At 31.3% G+C, this 21,629-nt stretch overlaps 1 protein-coding gene and 1 pseudogene across 1 annotated transcript; both read left to right on the forward strand.

The window, feature by feature from the left end:
- Window positions 1-8,011: 8,011 nt before the first annotated feature.
- LOC136069964 (uncharacterized) lies at window positions 8,012-8,654 on the forward strand. Its single transcript, XM_065779141.1, has 2 exons — window positions 8,012-8,335; window positions 8,610-8,654. The coding sequence occupies exons 1-2, from the start codon at window positions 8,012-8,014 to the stop codon at window positions 8,652-8,654; spliced, it is 369 nt and encodes a 122-aa protein (XP_065635213.1).
- A 196-nt stretch (window positions 8,655-8,850) lies between these two features.
- LOC112015857 (LRR receptor-like serine/threonine-protein kinase IOS1) lies at window positions 8,851-20,439 on the forward strand (annotated as a pseudogene).
- Window positions 20,440-21,629: the final 1,190 nt, after the last annotated feature.

A 21,629-nucleotide genomic window follows, 5' to 3' on the forward strand; every position in this document is an offset into this window, starting at 1 on the left:
AAGGAAAGAAATGAAAACAGACATAAATATAGACATCAATCATAAGGACTAGTTGCATAAATAATTAAGATTGAATAGTATATACCAAGCGACCCAGCAATAATCCAAATTGACTTGCCTACTTTGATCCCCATCCTGACCTGACACGTGTTTTCGACCACAAAAATAGGGACAAAATGGGCTTTTGCCCTTTTTGAGCAAATTATATAGCATTATGCCCCCCTTCTCAAACTAAATAAGGAAATGCCTCTCTTTTAAAACTTGATTTTAATAAATCGAGTTTAAAAAAAAAAAATTTAGGCCCTATAGTGACGTTTTAAGAAGTCTATAGTGACGTTTTAAGGTTCTATAATGACGTTTTTTAACTCGACTTTAATGAAATCGAGTTATAGGTAAAACAACGCCACTATAGGTTGATTTCATTGCCTATAACTCGATTTCATTGAAGTCGATTTAAAAAACGTCACTATAGGTCCCTAAAACGTCACTATAGGCTTCTTAAAAATGTCACTATAAGGCCTAACTCGATTTATCAAAAATTGAGTTTTAAAAGAGGGGCATTTCCCTAATTAGTTTGGGAAGGGGGGCATAATGCTATATAATTTTCCGAGAAAGGGCATAAGGCATTTTTGTCCACAAAAATAGTAATGCAGCTCTTTGTCATTTTTCCTTGATAATTTCATGATGACCCACGAACTTTCTGAGATCTTAAGCATCTCTTTCTTATCAAACTAATAGTTCTACAACTTGTACTAAAGAAAACAAAAATTCCACGAAGACAATTGAGTAAGTTGTTAATATCTCATATTAATTTCCTATCGATCACGGTAAAGACCATTCAACAAGCATCTTTTTTTCTTTCTCTTTTTAATTTTTTTTTTATGTGTGTTTATTGTAAACATAGAGAATTGTAATATCTAACCTGAAAGATCTAAAGAGAGATGCATTAATTCCTATAGAGGATGTATTATTGTATTTTATTAAAAATATATTAAACATATTAGACCAATACAATAGGCCTAAGTCCACCTATGTATTTTGTGTGAAAGGCAAGTCTCGTACTCGTACTATATGTCTAGAGTTTAGTTTATAATATATATATATATATATATATATATATATATATTAATGTTATGGTTCATTGTAACTAGGAATGACAATTTTTATCCATATCCATGAATCCACCCATTACCCACCTAATTTGGATAAGTTTTAACCCAACCCATTTGAATATTTGGGTTAAATGGGTAAAGATGCATTTGGTTATTTTATTATATGGGTCTTAATAGATAAACTCACTAATACCTACTAAAACCCATCTAAAATTTAAATAAACAATAGAAAATCTAAATTTCTAGAAAATGACTAAAATACCCCCGTAACTTAAAAAATAACCAAAATGCCCCATTGTTTGTTTGTTTAGACCCCTTTAAAATAGATTGTTTAGACCTAGTGAATAAACCAAGTAGTTACTTAGGTTCATTATGAGATGTAGGTTAAACAGAAAAATACCATATCATGCATAAGCGGAAAAGAAGATAACACACAAATATGATCACCCCAGGAAAACCAGTGAAACGAACCATCTCAGGGTAAAAACCTAGAGAGGATTTGACTTAACTATTCTCAAGGTAAACAAATTCACTAGAAAGAATTGAAGTTTACAAAAGATTTAACCCTAAATTTATTATTACCTCTAGTAGAACTTATTGACACGACTACATGCAAGCTCTGACTCTACGGACTCTTTTCTCTTGGATTTGTTGAACACAAGCTCCCACGCTTGTGACTTTGAGATCCCACTCAAAGGTTTAGATCACTAGTTGTTGATCTTGTAGCAACAACTAGATTCCACAAGAACTTGATTGTAGATCTTATTCCTTTAGACACTTGTAGAGTTAGAATGTTACAGAACCTTTTAGATCTCACGGGAGTAACTCACAAGTCTTCCAAGAGTCTTCAAAACATAGTTAGGGTTTTCGATTTATACTTAGAAGTGTTAGACTGAAACCCTAAACATTTTCATCAGCTTGGGCCCAATTCAAAATCTGCAAAATTTATTTTTCTACGATTTTTGATCGGTCGAGTCTATTCTTCAATTGGTCGAGCTTCACAGAACCTTAGTTTTTTTTTCCCTGTAGCTTGAATGTTCTTGAATCTTGGTCTATAGAATCTTGAGCAATGTCTAACACTTAATCTAGACATGTTTTTTTTTTCTCGGTTTGCCAACATAAACAAAATATCTAGAACCTAACACCCATGAAACTTAGAAAATGACCAAAATACCCCTGAAACCTTAAAATTACCAAAATACTTCTGAAACTTAAAAAATGACCAAAACACCCCAAAAACTTAAAAATTACCAAAATACACCATAAAACTAGAAAATGACCGAAATACTCCTAAAACATATAAAATGACGAAAATACCACTGAAACCTAAAAATTATCAAAATACCCCCTAAATCTAAAAGAAGAACGAAATACCTCTGAAACTTATAAAATGACCAAAATACCTCTAAAACCTAAAAATGACCAAAATACCCTGTAAAACAAAAAAAAAAATGACCAAAATACTCTCAAAATCTATAAAATGACCAAAATACCCTTGAAATCTAAAAACGACCAAAATACCCCCACACCTAAAAATGACCGAAATACCTCTGAAACATATAAAATGACCAAAATACCCGTGAAACCTAAAAATTACCAAACACCCCAAAAATTAAAAAATGACTGAAATACCCCTAAAAACCTAAAAATTACCAAAGTATCCCTAAACCTATAAAATGACAAAAATACCTGTGCATCCTAAAAATTACCAAAATACCCCCTGAAACTAAAAAATGACCGAAATACCCCCGAAACTTAAAATGACCAAAATACCCCCTAAACCTAAAAATGTTCAAAATACTCCCAAAACCTAAAAAATGTCCAAAATATCTCCAAAACCTAAAAATTACCGAAATACCCCCAAAACAAAAAAAAAATGACCAAAAAACCTCTGAAACCTAGAGATTTACCAAAATACCCCAAAAATTTACAAATTATCGAAATAACACTAAAACTTAAAAGATGACAGAAATGCCCTCGTAACCTAAGAAAATGACCAAAATACCCTTAGAATCTAAACAATGACAAAAATAACCCCGAATCTAAAAAAACTACCAAAATTACCTCAAAATACTCTTAGAACCTATAATTTGTTGAAAATACCCTCAAAACATCCAAAATACCCAAAACATCTATTTTGGTAATTTTAGATGTTTCAGGTGTATTTTGGTCATCTTACAAGTTTAAGGGTATTTTGGTTATTTTTTAGTTTTCAGTGGTATTTTGGTCATTCTTTGGGTTTTAGGGGTATTTTGGTCATTTTTTAGGTTTCAGAGGCATTTTAGTCATTTTCTAGGTCTAGGGGATATTTTATTAATTTTTAGGTTTTGGGAGTATTTGGGTCATTTTTTAGGTTTAGGGGTTATTTTGGTCATTTTACAGGTTTTGGGGGTATTTCCATCATTTTAAGGTTTACGAGGTATTTTGGTAATTTTATTTGGTTTCAGGTGTATTTTGGTCATTTTTAGGTTTCGAATGGTATTTCGGTCATCTTTTAGGTTTTGGGTGTATTTTGGTTATTTTTTAGGTTTTGGAGGTATTTTGGTCGTTTTTAGGTTTCGGGGACATTTTGGTCATTTTAGAGGTTTTGAAGGTATTTTGCTAATTTTAGAGATTTTTGGGGTATTTTGGTGATTTTAGTGGTTTTTGGACATATTTGATGATTTCAGAGATATAGGGGGTATTTCCGTCATTTTTAGGTTTACAGGGTATTTTGGTAATTTTATTAGGTTTCAAGTGTATTTTGGTCATTTTTAGGTTTCAAAGGATATTTCAGTTATCTTTTGGGTTTCAGGTGTATTTTGGTCATTTTTTATGTTTTGGGGGTATTTTGGTTTTTTTTTTTAGGTTTTGGGGATATTTTGGTCATTTCAAAGGTTTTTGAGGTACTTTGCTCATTTTAGAGATTTTGGGGGTATTTTGGTGATTTTAGTGGTTTTTGAGCATATTTGGTGATTTCAGAGATATAGGGGGTATTTTGGACATTTTAGATGTTTCATAGGTATTTTGCTAATTTTAGAGATTTCGGGAATATTTTGGTCATTTTAGTTGTTTTTTAGCATATTTTGTGATTTTATAAATATCGAGGGTATTTTGGTCATTTTAGAGGTTTCATGGGTATTTTGCTCATTTTAGAGGTTTCATGGATATTTTGGTTATTTTAGTGGTTTTTGAGCATATTTGGTGATTTTAGAGAAATCATGTGTATTTTGGTCATTTTAGAGGTTTTATAAGTATTTTTCTCATTTTAGAGATTTTGGCAATATATATTTTTCTCATTTTAGAGATTTTGGCAATATATATTTTGCTAATTTTAGAGATTTTAGGTGTTCAATGGTATATTGGTAATTATGAAAGTGTAGGGGTATTTGGGTCAATTTAGGTATTTAAGGATATTTTAGTAATTTTGGAGGTCCAAAGGGTATTGAAATAGTTTTAGAGGTATGTGGGTCATATTGGGTTAAATAGGTGGCTTACTAATTAAATGGATTGAGTTGGTATTGGGTAATTAATTTATATATAAATAGGTTAATAATGAACTAATTGGTAATTACATATCCAACCTAATTATGATCCAACCTGCCAATTTGTCATCCCTAATTGTAACACAGACCTTGTACTACACTCTCATATAATAAAGATGTAGTTCTTAAGAGTTTCCTCTATGCACGTAGACAGTAAAAGCGTAACCACATAACACTTATATTACGTAACCTTCATGTTGTAACGTTCATATTCTATACTTCCTCTTTAGCATATACTCTAACATATAAAACATGGTATGCATATCAATGCTAATATTTAACATATTTGATGCTACCTTAAGAATTGAAAATAAATTATATTGAATTCATTCAAGGTTGGTTCTATGATTTACAACAAAATTTAGTTACAAAATTGGTTATAACCTAAGGCTATAACCTTACTCAATATCTTTTTATTGGAGATGAATTTTGACAAATCTATCATTAAATTACATTTTTTTCTTATATCTTTTATGCTTGTGAAATTTTCAAAATATTAAAGATTAATAGTTATGTTATCAATAAATTGTTTCAATTGCAAATTTTTGTAACTTAAAATTATACATAAAATATAATCTTATAGATTATATAGTAAATAATATCCGATTGGCACAAAATTTTATAGGTGTATTAAGAGTGTAAAAAACATGCAATCCAACGGTTAAATTTTTGAAATATATAGTAATGTTAATGATATTGAGTAAGGTTATAACTTTAGACTACAACCAATTTTGTAGTTAAATTTTGTCTTATAATTTATTCCAAATGGGATTTCACATAAATCTTAGTGCTTTTGTTAGTGATTAATATGTTTTTATGAGTTTGAGTTCTTGGCTTGGTAATTTTGATTATAATATATTTGAGGATAGATCAAAATTATTTGTTAAATTTCTTGCTTCAAATAAGATTAAATTGTGGCCCAACAATGTCTTATCAAAGCTTGGCTCATTAATTTGGTGATTGCTATCGGGTGTGAATTAAGATGGATGACATTTGGTGCGATGGTTATATAATTATATTGGAACGACTGATCAATGGAATTTATGAGAAGATTATATTTATTACAAGTTTGCAATTAGTTTGATAAAGTGCACAAGAACATGGATTTAGTTATGGAGACAATGATTATCTTGTTCATGGAAATTTTCCTCTTATTAAGGTGGAATTATATATGGTGGAATTATCATGAAATGAAGATGGCTTGATGGAATTATGTCAAGTAAAGCTTGCTGGGTAATTGTCTCAAATTCTTAATATGACTTGGATAGTTATTTGCATTTTCTAATTAAGGAAACTTCACTTGTCATTATTTTTTATTTTTTAGAAACTTGGCTATCATTTTTTTGCCCTTGATGTGGAAGAAAATTTATTCCTAGGTAAATAAGGAAAATACATTCCTAGAAAACGATGTAAATTGTATTCATTATTTACAAAGGAATTGAAATCAAAGTCTTTGGGCAAGGGGTCGTCCTCTCCAAGAAGAGGAGAATAATTAGAAAATTGAACGAGAATTTGTGAGGCTTGGAATAATGTAAAAAAGTGAAAGAACTAAACATGCTTATGTGCGAAAGCAAAGAAAACAAGGACGGTTTCTTCCCTTATGGCCGTTATGGGACCCTACGCAAGGGAAGATAAAATTGGAGTTTTTCTCTATAGATAGCTTTGAGTGTATATTGTTTCCTTATTCTGATAGACTTGAATTTAAAAAAAAATTAATAATTAATTCTGCAGCAGGCACTTTCCAAGTAATAGACTAGACATAACAGGAGCAAATGAACTAAACAATTTGATGAGCTGTCAAATTGCCAGAAATAATCCTTTTAGTGACAAGGACATCTTACTACTTCGCTAAACTCTTTTGTTTTGTTGAAGTACCATAGCTCCACAACTTAAAGCATTATAAGGTGGTAGAAATCCACAGCATTGTTTCCATAAGCAAGAAGAAAGTTCGATAGTCAGGCATGGGGTGGTTTAAACTATTTTGTTTTCTTGGTGGTTTTGTTTTTATACATCTAGTTCATGGCCAGAATCAGTCAGGTATGGTAATATAAATCTTGGAATATCAGTACAGTATGGTTTTGATTATTAGCTAACCAAATACCTAAGGTATTATTCTGTCTATTTGTCTCAGGCTTCATTAGCATAGANAATATATATAGATAACTCTTTCTCAAAATATATATATATATATATATAGATAACCCACCTGTAGCCGTATGATATACTGGAACCAACATCCAAGCGAGCGACGAGTGCCAATGATCCAAAATTTGATAAATACGTCGAACTATTTAATGGCCTTAGCTCTATTGCTGATATAAATGGCATCCCAAGGCCGTGTTTACAAGACATACTTGTAAATTAGTTTGAGATGGGACATGTATGAGCTCCAGTATATCATACGGCTACAGGTGGGTTATCTATATATATATATATATATATTTTGAGAAAGAGTTATCTATATATATTAATAGCCAAAGTTTAAAGAAAATTCAATTAGATTTTAATTGGATTCTTAATTTTACACCATGTGTTCCATTTAATATATATTAATTATTTTGTTATTAATATCAATTAATATATTTAGATTAATTTTACTTTAAATATTGTTTTTTAATTTTGCCTCCAGTATTGAAATCTTGATTTTGTCCAATCCAATTTGATGACTCGGGTCGGATTTTCATGGGTTGATGGGTTGGGTTGGGTTCAAAAATAGTTGTGAAGCTTGGATTAATTGTGTATGGTTGAGAATAAATTTCAACACAACTAACCTAATGCAACCATGTTATTAATATTTTTAAAAGTACATGGATTTTAAATTTGTTATTGTGATTTATTTTGGATTTTGGGATTAGTTTAAGTTATTTTTTTAATATTTTTTGATATTTTGACACTTAGTCTCAATGAAAATTGAGAATTAGACCCAATTGTATAAATTGTAATTATTTATTAAATAATTATCTTAAAAAAAAATTAATGAAAACCTTTATTATTATTTTTTTGGCAAAAATGCAAAACTGACCCTCTAACTTTTAGCTTTTGTTATTTCAGTCCTCTAACATTCAATTTTGTCATTTCAGTCCTTTAAGTTTCAATTTTTGTCAATGTAGTATTCTGTTAGGTTTCAGTAACTGCTACCGTTAAGTTTGACCCATTTAAAAAAAAAAAAAATTGTAATTAAAAGAAAATAAAAAAAATGCTTGGAAAAAAAAAAAAATGGAATTGGAAGGTCCCTTTAGCCTTCTTCCTCAGCCAGTCAGCCTTCCCGTTCTCTGCTCTCTCTCCATTATTTAACACAAACACACGCTATACAACACCACCAACAAGATTTTCGTTCTTCTTTTTCTCTCCCTGAAACGACGTCGTAGTGAGAATATGAGTGACGATGAGTGGGTCAAGGAGGCCATGACCGACGACACGGTGGTGGTGGATTTTCTTTTAAGGCTCTTCCAAGCTCAGCCTCCTTTGCCGAAGCCTGTTCAGGCTGTTCTTCGCCTCGGCTGGACTGTCCGCCAGCGTTGTTCCAAGTCGACGCCCAGACACAGTGACTCCACCACGAAGAAGAAGGCCGAGCCTAGGCGAGCTAGTCCTACCACACTGCTGTCATGGAGCGGTGCCACCTCTGCCAGCGGCGGCGCTCTCGATGGCTTTGTGGAGTCAAGCCGTCTTTCCAAACTGACTGAAAGCTGGAGATCTAAGGTTTGTTGCTCTGATTTTTCCGAGCAACAAAAAAAAAGTTCCATGTTTTTTTTTCCAGGCTTTTTTTATTTTCTTTTAATTACAAAAATTAGTTTTTTAAAAAAAATGGTCAAACTAAACGGTAACAGTAACTGAAACCTAACAGAATACTATATTGACAAAAATTGAAACTTAGAGGACTAAAATGACAAAACTGAAAGTTAGAAGACTGAAATGACAAAAGCTAAAAGTTAGAGGGTCAGTTTTGCATTTTTGCCTATTTTTTTTCTATCAGGTCTCACAAAATTGCCCCTATAAGGACAATCCAATGCAAGTTTGACTGGCTTTTAAGGAAAAATGATAAAAGTACTACAAATTTTACCCTATAAAACTTATAAATTGATGTGACAGTAAATGTAATTGATGAATTTCAACTACCTTGTAAATAAATATTTAAATTGCATATTTGTGATTAATGATACATTTGTTTTTAGGCTCAATGTAGTATCCCCTGCCACTACTCTTTTAAAGTTACCATGATTGGGTTTAGTTGATATTTTCTCAATCAAAAAGGTTAGATTAGATTGAAAAAATACCTCAAACTTAAACCAATCCAACTTATGCAAACCCCTAAATTCAAGTAGTTTATAGCTTATACTAATATCTATGTTTTTTTTAGGTATCCATATGACTTTTATGATCGAGTTTGGTTTCCCTACAGCAAGAATAACTGGACAAATTTAAGTACCTCGCATACTACCACTAACAACCCTTACAAAGTACCATCTGTCGTCATGAGTACAGCATCCACTCCAATAAATGTCAGCGCACCTCTGGAATTAAGTTGGGATACAGAGAACGCAACTTCCGAATACTATATTTACATGCACTTTTCTGAAGTTGTAAAACTCAAAGCTAATCAGTCCAGATCATTGAACATTACTATAAATGGGAAGCAGGAGTATGGACCCTTTACTCCAAAATACTCGCACACATTGACAGTGTTCAGCAAATCCAACTTGGAGATAGCCCACAAACATGATATTTTAATCTCCAAAATAGAAAATTCAACACTGCCACCCATCATCAATGCATTTGAGATATATTCGGTGATAGATCTCTCGCAATCAGGGACATACAAACAAGATGGTATGTTTTCTTCCACACATGGGCTATATTTTAGAAAAATTATACTTTATCATCTTAAACTATATCTTAAATTACACTTTGCACTCTAAACTTTTTGAATGCATGTTTTGCACTATAAACTATAACTATTGTTACACTTTGCACATTGATGTTAAGTTTGCGGTTAACTTAGATGAAAATATAAAATATAGGGTACAAAGTGTAATCAAGAATATAGTTTAGGATGATAAAGTATAATGTATTCTTTGTTTTTAATGAATTGAGAAGAGGGGCAATTGGGTCATTTCACATAATGTCATACTCTTCCATCCAAATTAACGGAAAACTTAATGTCGGGGTGCAAAATGTAACAAGGGTTATAGTTTATGGTACAAAATGTGCATTCGAAAAGTTTATGATACAAATTGTAATTTGAGGTGTAGTTTAAGGTGGTAAAGTATAATTCCCCATTTTCTCTTTACTTTTTTTTAGAACTTATTTGGATGCATATGAAAATGTTATAGTTGATGCTGTCACAAATATCAAGTCGACTTATGCTCTACAGAGAAATTGGGAAGGAGATCCGTGTCTCCCAAGAGCATACTCATGGGCAGGTTTAAACTGTAGCTATGATAGTATTAAACCCTCTAGAGTAACAACCTTGTAAGTTTATTCCATTATATAAGCTTTTTGACTTGGAAACTTATTTTTGTAGTATCATTTAATTTAGTTGTAAATTCAATCAGGAACTTGTCTTCTAGTGGATTGGTGGGTGTGATATCTACTAATATCTCAAATCTCGTAATGTTACAATACTTGTAAGTATATTCAATTCACATAATCAAAAAAGTAAAATCTTGATGGAGATTACCAAATTTGGTTACAATTTTTGTGACAACCAATGTCAAATGTAAAATTTGTGTATTTCAGGGATCTATCAAACAATAGTCTCACTGGATCAGTGCCTGATTTTCTTTCTCAATTGCAATTCTTGAGGGTCCTGTAAGTTGAATTTTATGACACTCGCTTCAAATTTCTTGGTTAGAAAAGGCAAAATGATTTTCACTCTACCTATACAGAAACTTGGAAAAAAATCAGCTCACTGGTACAGTTCCAACTGGCCTCATTGAAAAATCAAAGAATAATTCACTATTATTAAGGTATGATTTCTGTCAAAGATAATGAAGAAAAGTTATCATCATAATTTTCCTTTCCATGAACTCTTCTAGAGAACATATTAAAACAATATATATATATATATATATATATTTATAAATATAAAGTTATAATTCAATGACTTACAATTCGTTGCTATCCTTTTTACTGCTCTAGTGTGGACGCAAATTTAAATGTTTGTGGATTGGGATCATGCAAAAACAAGAACAATGTTGTTTTACCAATAGTGGCATCAGTTGTTGGATTGCTCATCCTCTCATTGATTGTTGCGGCCGTGTTGTGGGGGCATAGGAGAAAACAAAAGGATGAGAATAAAGGTTATAAATTTACATACAAGACGCATATTCGATGTAAACAACAAATACATTCTCCTCAATTATGTGCTTATATAATGCTCATGATGTTCGCAATTGTGATAGCAGCTGAATCCAACATCCAACCATGGCGATAGAGTCATTAGAGTCAATACAACGGCAATTTACATTTGCTGATCTCATAAGAATTACAAACAACTTCGAGAGGATTCTTGGTAAAGGTGGATTTGGAAATGTTTACCATGGCTATATTAATGATACTCAAGTAGCAGTGAAGGTTCTTTCTCTGTCATCAGCTCAAGGGTATCAACAATTTCAAGCAGAGGCAAGCAAATATGTCTCATATTTATTGAGCTTTCACACAAATACATACATAGAATATAATATTAAATTAATGAAGGTGATACTTCTTGAATCACAGGTGACACTTCTTATGCGAGTTCATCATAGAAACTTGACTACCCTTGTCGGGTATTGCTATGAAGGAACAAACATGGGGCTTGTTTATGAGTACATGGCTAACGGAGACTTAGATGCACATCTTTCAGGTTGGTCATATAATAAAAGTATCTACTGAAGATTCCACATTTTTAGCTTACTTATATACAAAATTGAAAACTTTTGGCTGACAAATGGCAGAGCTAGAAAAATTACTTTTGGGAAGGTGGGGTGGGGGGCGTGATTGACCTTCATCTTATGGACATATATTGTTAGCATGTATATTCATTATGAATATAATTAAATTACTCTACATCTAATCTAAAAAGAATAAATCAGAAAATCATAGAGAAGTGATCAAAAAATTGGAAAACTAATTCGCATAATAAGAAATGAATAAAATTTGGAGATGCATGATTATATTTTACACAGAAACACTTTATAGTTAATCTATAACCTATATATATATATATATATATATCATCGCTTCACACACACGCGCATGTGCGCGCGCGCGCGCACACACACACACACACACAATATATATATATATATATATATCTATAATTTATTTGGATATTTTTTATAAATAACTCTGTCTGTGGTTGTGTTTAGTGTTATATATTTAATTCACAGCCAATCCCAAATTCAGGTAAAGTAGAGAAGTTGCAGTACTTGACAGGTAGTGTAAAATTTAGTCACTCTTATTATATGAATCCAATATAGATAAATTTTAGGGGCGTTCCCTACTAGCAATGCACTGCATTGGACCCCGGATGCAGTGAAAATTGAGCAGGGGTTAGCTAGGATGCTTGCCATAAGCAATCCACTACATTGATCGGCTCTCGGGTATAGTGAAAAAAAGGGTAAGATTTCCCACACTCTGATGGACGCAAGTAAAGAAGTTAGTCCAAGATAATAACGTTTGTATATATAGGTACTTGTAATATAGGATCTTTAACTAATAAACTAATGGAAATAGTAGATACAATGATTAGGAGAAGAATAAACATAATGTTTCTTTAGGAAACTTAGTAAGTAGGTGAGCAATCAAGAGAAATTGAACATACAGGATATAAATTATGGTATACAGGAAAAGATAAAAATAGAAATGGGATAGGGATAATCATAGATAAGAGCCTTGAAATGAAGTTGTTTAGGTTAAGAGGATGGGGGATAGAATTTTGTCATAGTGGAACAATTTCAACCAAATAGATTTCAACCTTACTTGAAAAGTGGATAGTAGATGTTGTAAAGATTGTAAGGTAAGAGAGAGAGAGAGAGAGAGAGAGTAACCACTCAACATAGGGTAGTGGTACTAGATATTTATATTAGAAAATGGAGAAGAAGAGTATTAGACCAAGAAAAACAACGATTAAGTGGTGGGGTTTTAAGGGAGTGAAACAATATGTATCTAAAGATAAAATGATTATTGAAGGCAAGTGGAATTTAGATGAAGATGTTAATAAGATGTGGAATAAAATGGCTAATTGTATTAAATGAGTGGCTATAGATGTACTTGGAGAATCTAAGGGATGTGGGTGACTGACTAAGGAAACTTGGTGGTGGAATACAGAGGTCTAAGCAACAATTAAATCAAAAAGAGAGAGCGATAGAAGACTACTTAAATGTAGAGACAATGCTACATATGAAAGTTATAAAGCAACAAAGAGGGAGACAGGAAAGATTGTCCAAGAGGCTAAATGTAAGGCTTGTGATAACTTATATAACAAATTGGGTACAAAGGAAGGATATAATCATATTTATAAATTTTCTAAAACAAGAGAAATAAAAAAATAATAATAATAAAATAAGACTTGAATGGTGTCCGGGGCATTAAAGATGGAGGTCAGAGAGTATTTGTAAAAGAATAGGAAATTAAACAGAGATGGAAAAATTATTTTGATAAACATTTTAATGGAAATGGTATAAATGATTGGAGCGATTCGGGTAGCCCGATGGAGGATAGAAGCCGTAGATTTTTTTCGAAGAATCATGATCACTAATGTAAATATTGCATTAAAAATTATTAAAATGGGAAAAGTGATGGGACCGGATGCATGGAATCCCATTGAGGTTTGGAAGTGCTTGGATATGGGTGTATGCTAATTGACAAATCTTTTCAATAAGATTTTAAGTGTTAACAAAATGCCTAGTGAATTGAGGAGAAGTGCTTAATACCTATTTACAATAACAAGAGGGAATGGTAGAAATTACTGTGGAATTAAACTTATGAATCATACAATGAAACTTTAGGAAAGAGTGCTTGGATATAAGTTAAGACATGAAACAAAAAAATTGGAGAATCTATTTGGTTTTTTATCTACCATGGAATTTATTTACTTAGACGTCTAATGAAAAAAATAATATAGAAAGGCTTGACAAGATCTTCATATTGTTTTCATTGATCTTAAAAGCATAAGATAGGGTCCTTAGAGAGGCTTTGTGCTTGATTTTGAGCAAAAAAAAAAATGATGGGGGTGCAGAAGTGACAAGATATAGAACACGTCTATTTCTAGAAAATAAGAAACAAAACACGTTTGCTTCTAAAAAAAATTCTTGAATCCACGGGTGCCCTTAAATTCTGAAGGAGAAAAAGTTTTATCCACTAGAAAATAAAGAGACAAAAGAATACATTAGATTGATTGAATAATTTTTTTTTTTTTTAAATGTTTACAGACTTGGAAGTCTATTTAAAGGTTCTGTAAAACATGACAGATAAGAAAATATATCCCAAAATAAATCCAAGTTAATACATAATCATAATAGGAACCAAATTTGACCCAAAAAAATATTAAAAGCACCTTAAAATAAGGAAATAAATACCCCAAACCAAAAATAACAAAAATTACAAAAATTAAATTGTAGATTCTATCGTACATTAAAATGTGTTCCTCTACTAAAATATATTAACTTGATTAGAATATGTAAGACAAAGTTATAACTAGTGCGAGAACAAGTGAAGAAATCACAATCAAATTTTCTATCACTATAGATTTGCGTCAAGGATTAGCATTAGGCTCATATCTCTTTGCACTAGAGATGGATGAGATTACTAAATCGATTCAAGAGGAAACCCCTTGGTGTATGTTTTTGAAGATGTTCTCGTTTTAGTGGATGAAACTAAAAGTGGAAGCTAATGCCATGTTAGAGATTTGGTGAGCTAATTTGGTGAGACGCTTTATAATCTAAAGGTTTTCGTTTAAGTAAAACTAAAATAGAGTACATGGAATGTAAGGTTAGTAAAATTAGAAATAGAGACAAATGTGGGGTAAGACTTGGCAACCAAGAGATACTAAAGAGAGAGGACTTTCGATTTTTGGGATCAATAATCCATAAAGATGGAGAGATTGAAAATGGTGTGAATCATAAGATAAGAGTATGGTGGATGAAGTGGAGAAGTGCATTAGCAATATTATAAGATCTTAGAATACCTATCAAGTTAAAGGAAAAATTTTATAACACTACTATATGGCTAGCTATACTCTATGGTACTGAATTTGGGGTTGTTAAGAAGCAATATATTCATAAAATGAGTGTAGCGAAAATGAGAATGTTAAGATGCATAAGTGGGAATAAACAAAAAGATAGAATTCGAAATGAGGAAAACAATTTAAAGATAAAGCTATTGATGGAAAGATGAGGGAGAGTCGCTAGAGATGACTTTGTCATATTCAGAAGAGAGCGAGTAATGAACTAGTAAGAAATAGTGAGTAGATCAAAGGTGAGGGAGCAAAAAATTTAGTGGAAGTAACCAAAAAAAAAAAAAAAAAAACATGTCAATTAGGAAAGTAACAAAAAGCATGACTTCAGATAAGATAGAATGGAGAAAAATTAATTCATGTGGACCACCTAATTTATTCATTAATAATCTATAGCTAATACCAAATTTTCAGACTAAGGTTTATATGTTGTTGTTACCGTATTGTTTATAGATATTATTTTAACATATACAAAAATTCAAAAAATTCAAAAATTTCAACATGCTTGGCGAGCTGCCCCTCTTGGCCTCTTTATGGCTCCACGACTAGCTCATTATATTTAACTGGGATAATTACAGTAAACCCACCTGTGGTGTGGCTCGTTTTCACTTTGCCTACCCGTGATTTAAAATTTTATACTTTGCCCACCTGAACTTTAATCTGTTACCCATCCGTTACCCCATCTCACCCTCAGACGTTAGAAAAACACCTTCTTTTTTAAAATCAGAACATAACACGGATCAAAAACACGAACCATTGAATCTTTTCTTCAAGAGCCCTACAAACACCTATCTCTTCATACAGTGCAATAGCTGGCTTGATAGTATTGTGGAAGTCATATGTCAAAAGTGAAGGATTCCTAGCAATGCCTTTGGCAAGAACATCCCCTGACACAAACAATGTCCTGCAAAACTCCAGCCTCTCATCAAAACAATGATTGATTCGACAACTAAGAAACTGGGGGCGACAATGGATGAAAGGTCAAGAGCTCCAATTCCCAAGCCACTTAGTCTGTTTAGTTTGGACTGAAGCTGGGTAATTTCAGCATTGTGTAAAGAAGGCCTGCGGACAAATAACTTCGAAATTTCATTATCGCTACAACCCCATTTCCTGAAAACTTCAATAGCGTCCTTTGGATGGACTAAAACTTCTTCTCCTGCTGTTTCAACTTGGGTCTGACATTTCATGGAATAGGTGGTGGACGTGAAAAATATCAAAGGTTTTGAACCCCAAATCCTTGGAAAAGATTTGCCCCAGCTCAATACAAGGGATTTTTGTGATTCTAGGACTCGTGAGTAAAAGATTCAATGGTTCATGTTTTTATCTGTGTTATGTTCTGACTTTGAATAAAAATGTGTTTTTCTAATGTTTGAGGGTGAGATGGGTAACGAATGGATAACGGATTGAAGTTTAGGTGGGCAAAGTGTAAGTTTTAAACCACGAGTAGATAAAGTGAAAACAGATCATACCACAAATGGGTTTACTGTAATTATCCCTATTTAACCTCATAAGCTCTTGAGATCTCATATTTTTACATTTCATTATTCCAATACATAGTTATTGAATTTAACTTTCATTCTATATTTAAAGCCTCCACTAGAATCTAGGCACGTGATATAAAACATAATTCCATATACAAACACAATCATAAGAAATATCTACTATTTAATATAAAAATTATCAAATTTAATATTTAAACCCAAAAAAAGAATAAAAAATTTAAAATTTAATGTAATGTAATTTTTTATTTTACTTATAAAAAAAATTATATTAGTTTCAAAATTTCCCTTGCATTTCATGAGTTACAAATTAGTAATATAAATAAATAAATAAATATATATATATATATATATATTAATTAGGAATTGAGAGTATGTTATTGAATTCTAAAATGTGTAGAAGTGGCCTATATACACACAAGATGGACCCAAGATTTCAAGCTAAAAAGAGCTGAAGTATAAGAAAAAAATAAAGATGAGTCCAAATAGACATCTATATAGTATTAACAAATAATAAATACACAAAATCATTGTTTATCTACCAACAAAAACAAACAAACAAAAAACATATAATAATATTGTTTTTTAATACTAGGCTGGCTAGGATTTTTACTTTTTCTTTTTTTCTTTTAAGTTATAACATTCACCGTAGTTGTCTTAAAAACCTTTTTAACACATCAAAATACTATTTTATCTATTTTAGTTTTACTGCCTCACTTTACAATACATCCAACATTAAATGTTCTATTTTTTATCACTTCATTTAAAATAATATAAACAAATTATTAAAATAATAAAGAAAGAGAGAGAATTTGAGTTTTTTCATTAAAGGAAGAGAGATAATCTTAATAAAATATTGTATTTATACCAATTTACTATAGTTGCAAAAAAATTTATCTTTAACTTTTTCTCTAACTCATGGTTTTTTTTTTTTTTTTTGGTGGTAAAATAGTTTTATTGCTAAAATACATTATCATTATGATACTTTTATTGTTTTTGTTAAGTTTTTTAGTTAGATAGTTGCTAGTTAGGTTAAGTCGACTATGTTGATTGGAGAAGAAGTGGGCCTAAGATTTTGAAAGAGGAAGGCCCAACTACAAAATGAAAAATATAATAAGTAAACAAAAAAAAACATTTGGGCCAGGGGGGCCTGGGCCCCCCATGGGTTCATACCAGCTGATATACAGGCATAGTCTAACACTAGTGGTACATGTACAACGCAAAATACAATTCAACCGAGCTTGGGTCAAGGAGGACATAATCTAACATCAGCAAGAGAAAAATAATTTCTCTTTCAAAAATTCCTTACTTCCATCGTCACATGATCAATAGATCAAGGTCACTTCAATTGAATTACACTACCAGAAAGGCTAAGGCACTTATTTATGGATGCAGGTAAGAATACTAATATCTTGAGTTGGGAAACAAGGCTTAATATAGCAATGGACGCAGCACAAGGTTAGCGATGAGCCAATGAGTTGATCTGCTTAACAGTTTTAAATAATGTTTCATCTTTTTGTATATATGATTTTGGACTATTCATGATATGTAGGATTGGAGTATTTGCATTATGGTTGTAAACCACCTATAATCCATAGAGATGTGAAGACTACAAATATCTTGTTGAATGAAAATTTACAGGCCAAACTAGCTGATTTTGGTTTATCCAAAATATTTCCAACTGATGGTGACACTCAAGTCTCTACGCTTAGTGTTGCTGGCACCCCTGGGTACCTTGACCCCGAGTGAGTATTTTTGTTAATTTACTTATCATCTTCTAATTCATTTTCTTAAACAATAGTAATTATAAGAAGAAGAAAAAAGTATTTATAATCTACAAAAGCATGTGACCATTCTATAAAGAAAATGAAACAAACCTTGTACCAATTAACGACCAATGGAAATAATTTGAGAATTGAACTTGTTATCAAGGTTTTGAAACCCGGACCGTTCATTGAACCGTAAAATGGAGAGGTTCAAGGTTTTTGAGGTCGAACCGAGGTTGAACCGGGGTCAAACCGTGATGACGTCATAATTAATTTAATAATTATTTAAAACATAAAAATTATATTAAATTTGTACAAATATTAAAAAAATTAACTAAAATAGTGCAATTAAATATAGAGATCTATTATTCCTTTATAGAAACAAAGAAATATATCTTTCATATGTATTTTCTATATCATAATTCATAACTTTAAGAAATATTAAATTACGTTGATTAATTAAATTTGTCATATTATCTAATAATATTATAATTAGAATAAAAAAAAATATATATATATATATATATAATGGTATTTGTGTAATTGTGTTGCATGTCCACAACATGGCACTTATAAATTACTAATGCATTAATTTTTTTAAGAAAAATGATATGTTCNCTTTAATGAAAAACTCAAATTCTCTCTCTTTCTTTATTATTTTAATAATTTGTTTATATTATTTTAAATGAAGTGATAAAAATAGAACATTTAATGTTGGATGTATTGTAAAGTGAGGCAGTAAAACTAAAATAGATAAAATAGTATTTTGATGTGTTAAAAAGGTTTTTAAGACAACTACGGTGAATGTTATAACTTAAAAGAAAAAAAGAAAAAGTAAAAATCCTAGCCAGCCTAGTATTAAAAAACAATATTATTATATGTTTTTTTTGTTTGTTTTTGTTGGTAGATAAACAATGATTTTGTGTATTTATTATTTGTTAATACTATATAGATGTCTATTTGGACTCATCTTTATTTTTTCTTATACTTCAGCTCTTTTTAGCTTGAAATCTTGGGTCCATCTTGTGTGTATATAGGCCACTTCTACACATTTTAGAATTCAATAACATACTCTCAATTCCTAATTAATATATATATATATATATAGCAGCAGATTCGAAGATTGTGAATCAGTGAAGCTTAAGCACCTCCAAAAATAATCAGATCTTCTTCTGATCTTTGTTCTTCTTCGTGTTCTTTCATTTCTTTTTCATTTCTTCCAGATCTTATCATAACTCCATCCCGGTGTACCCAAATTCATCGGAAAAGCTGAAGCAAAAAGAAACCGTCCGAACCTCAAAAACCGGTCACGGTTCTCAGAACCGCACGGTCCGACCACGGTTTGCACGGGTCCCTGCTTTTTTCACCTAGAACGGTTCTTGAAGCTAAAAAGCCGCAAAACTGAGAGGTTCGCGGTTTTTCCGGTCGGACCGTACGGTCCGGTCCGGGTTTCACAACCATGCTTGTTATAATGGAAAGTAAAAAGAATAATAATAATAATAATAATAACATGCATTGGCTTGCAGGTACTCAATTACATATAAGTTAACTGAGAAAAGTGATGTTTATAGCTTTGGAATTGTTCTTTCGAAGATAATCACAGGTCGACCTGTGATAGAAAGATCCCATGAAAACACTCACATAAGCCAATGGGTGAGAATCATGCTTGATAAAGGAGATATTCAAAATATTGTTGATCCAAGGTTGCATGGAGATTTCAATGCTAACTCTGCTTGGAAAGCTATTGAAATAGCAATGGTTTGTGTGTTCTCCACCTCCACTAAAAGACCACCCATGAGTGAGGTGGTGGTGAAACTGAAGGAGTGTTTGAGTTTGACATCTGAATTAGCTGAAAGGGAGGATGAATCAAATTATTCTGTTGAAATGGTCAGTATGAATATGATTACGGAACTCAACCCATTAGCAAGGAAACTTGTCCTAAGAAGATTGATCTATTGGATCTTGGACTGTTTTAAAAAGGGGGAAATTTTAGGTACAGTTCTTGAAATTCTCTACATTACCTTCCACAATTAGACTCAAACACAAGATTGCATTGATCATTGAAGGATAAATGATTTTATCTTTCAATGAAAATTACATCTGTTATAGTTAAGTGTTTGATATTAATTGGGAAATCTAATAAGCTGTGCCTAATTTTTTATTGTTTGCTTTAATTTTAATCTCTAGTCAATCCATATTAGACCTCAATTGAACGCATGACCTGTGTTTTAAAGGCTGTAGTTATTGACTGTCCTGATAGACTACATGTTTGTAATATTTGTGCTAAATTTATCATATTTGTCGATTAATCTTTTCCAAGAAAATAAATGAGCATTTTTTTGTAATATTATACTAAACTTATCATAATATGAAACCAACATTTCGAATAATTACTATACATATTCATAAATAGGTAACTTCAGTATTAACGATAAAGATGTAAAGCTCACCACTACAATGCTCAGTCCTTTCTTCTCAATGCTTAATGAGCTTCAAATTAGCTTAAGCTAATGTATCACTAATCACAGATAGGCAACCAAATTGTTAATTTATAAGGTGGTTTCAGACCAAGACACCAATCAGTTTTTGGTATAAGCGAGGATTGAACTCCTGATTTCTTATACAACCATCAGAAACTTTATCAGTTGAGCTAATTGGAACCCACAATTTATAAGGTGGTTGAAACTCACCAATTACATTCATTGCTATATCAACTTATAAGTTTTATGTAGTAAAACTGTTAATAATTTTAGTATTTTACATTTTTTATTTTGTTAGTCACATCAGCATTCTTTGTCCATCAGTTAACAATATGAACTAGTTTGACATGGTAACAAAATTTGAGGGGACTAAACGGATACATTTGAAACATTAGGGGCCAAATTTACACATGGTATAAACATCAGGGACCAAAATAGTAATTTACCTTCTTCTTCTTCTTCTTTTTTTTTTTCTTTTTTTTTTTTTATAGTTTATGAATAATACTCATTATGTGTTATAATCAAAGGAGTCAATTTCGTACCCGATGTTATTTTGGTTTGTTCAATAGAACAAAATATTTTTATTTCGAGGTGATAGTTATCACTATTTGTATAATTCCATATATTAATCCAATGCATTAGATTAAATGACATTTTTTTAATTTTTTTTTAATATTTTTTTACTGCACCGGTCGAAACATCAATACTGGCTTAAACCCCCGAAAAATATTCGGTACAACCTCCAACCCAAGTTGTAGTACCAATGTGCCTGGAAGAGCCTAAATTCAATCCTCCCACCCAACTTATTGTGAGCAGGAAAAAAAACTACATAAATTTTATTTATATATTAATTAACCGCTACAAAATTATCATTTTATCAATTAAAAAAATCTATCATTTTTTTTAATAGAAAGAAAATGTTGAAACTAATTAGAAAGATAATTCAAAGCTTGTTTAGGGTGGAAGACTTACTGACTTAATATAGTGTATTTTGTTTTCTTTTTTAGAAATGAAATAATACTTTGATATAAA

This window comes from Quercus suber, unplaced genomic scaffold (genome assembly GCF_002906115.3).
Source record: "Quercus suber isolate HL8 unplaced genomic scaffold, Cork oak 2.0 scaffold_200, whole genome shotgun sequence".
In the NCBI taxonomy this organism is placed as follows: Eukaryota; Viridiplantae; Streptophyta; class Magnoliopsida; order Fagales; family Fagaceae; genus Quercus; species Quercus suber.

Excerpts from the sequence above, each read along its gene's own strand:
- LOC136069964 (XM_065779141.1), top strand. The coding sequence starts at position 8,012 with ATGAGTGACGATGAGTGGGTCAAGGAGGCCATGACCGACGACACGGTG. Across the intron at positions 8,336-8,609 it reads CTGAAAGCTGGAGATCTAAG|GTCTCACAAAATTGCCCCTA; the intron begins GTTTGTTGCTCT and ends TTTTTCTATCAG.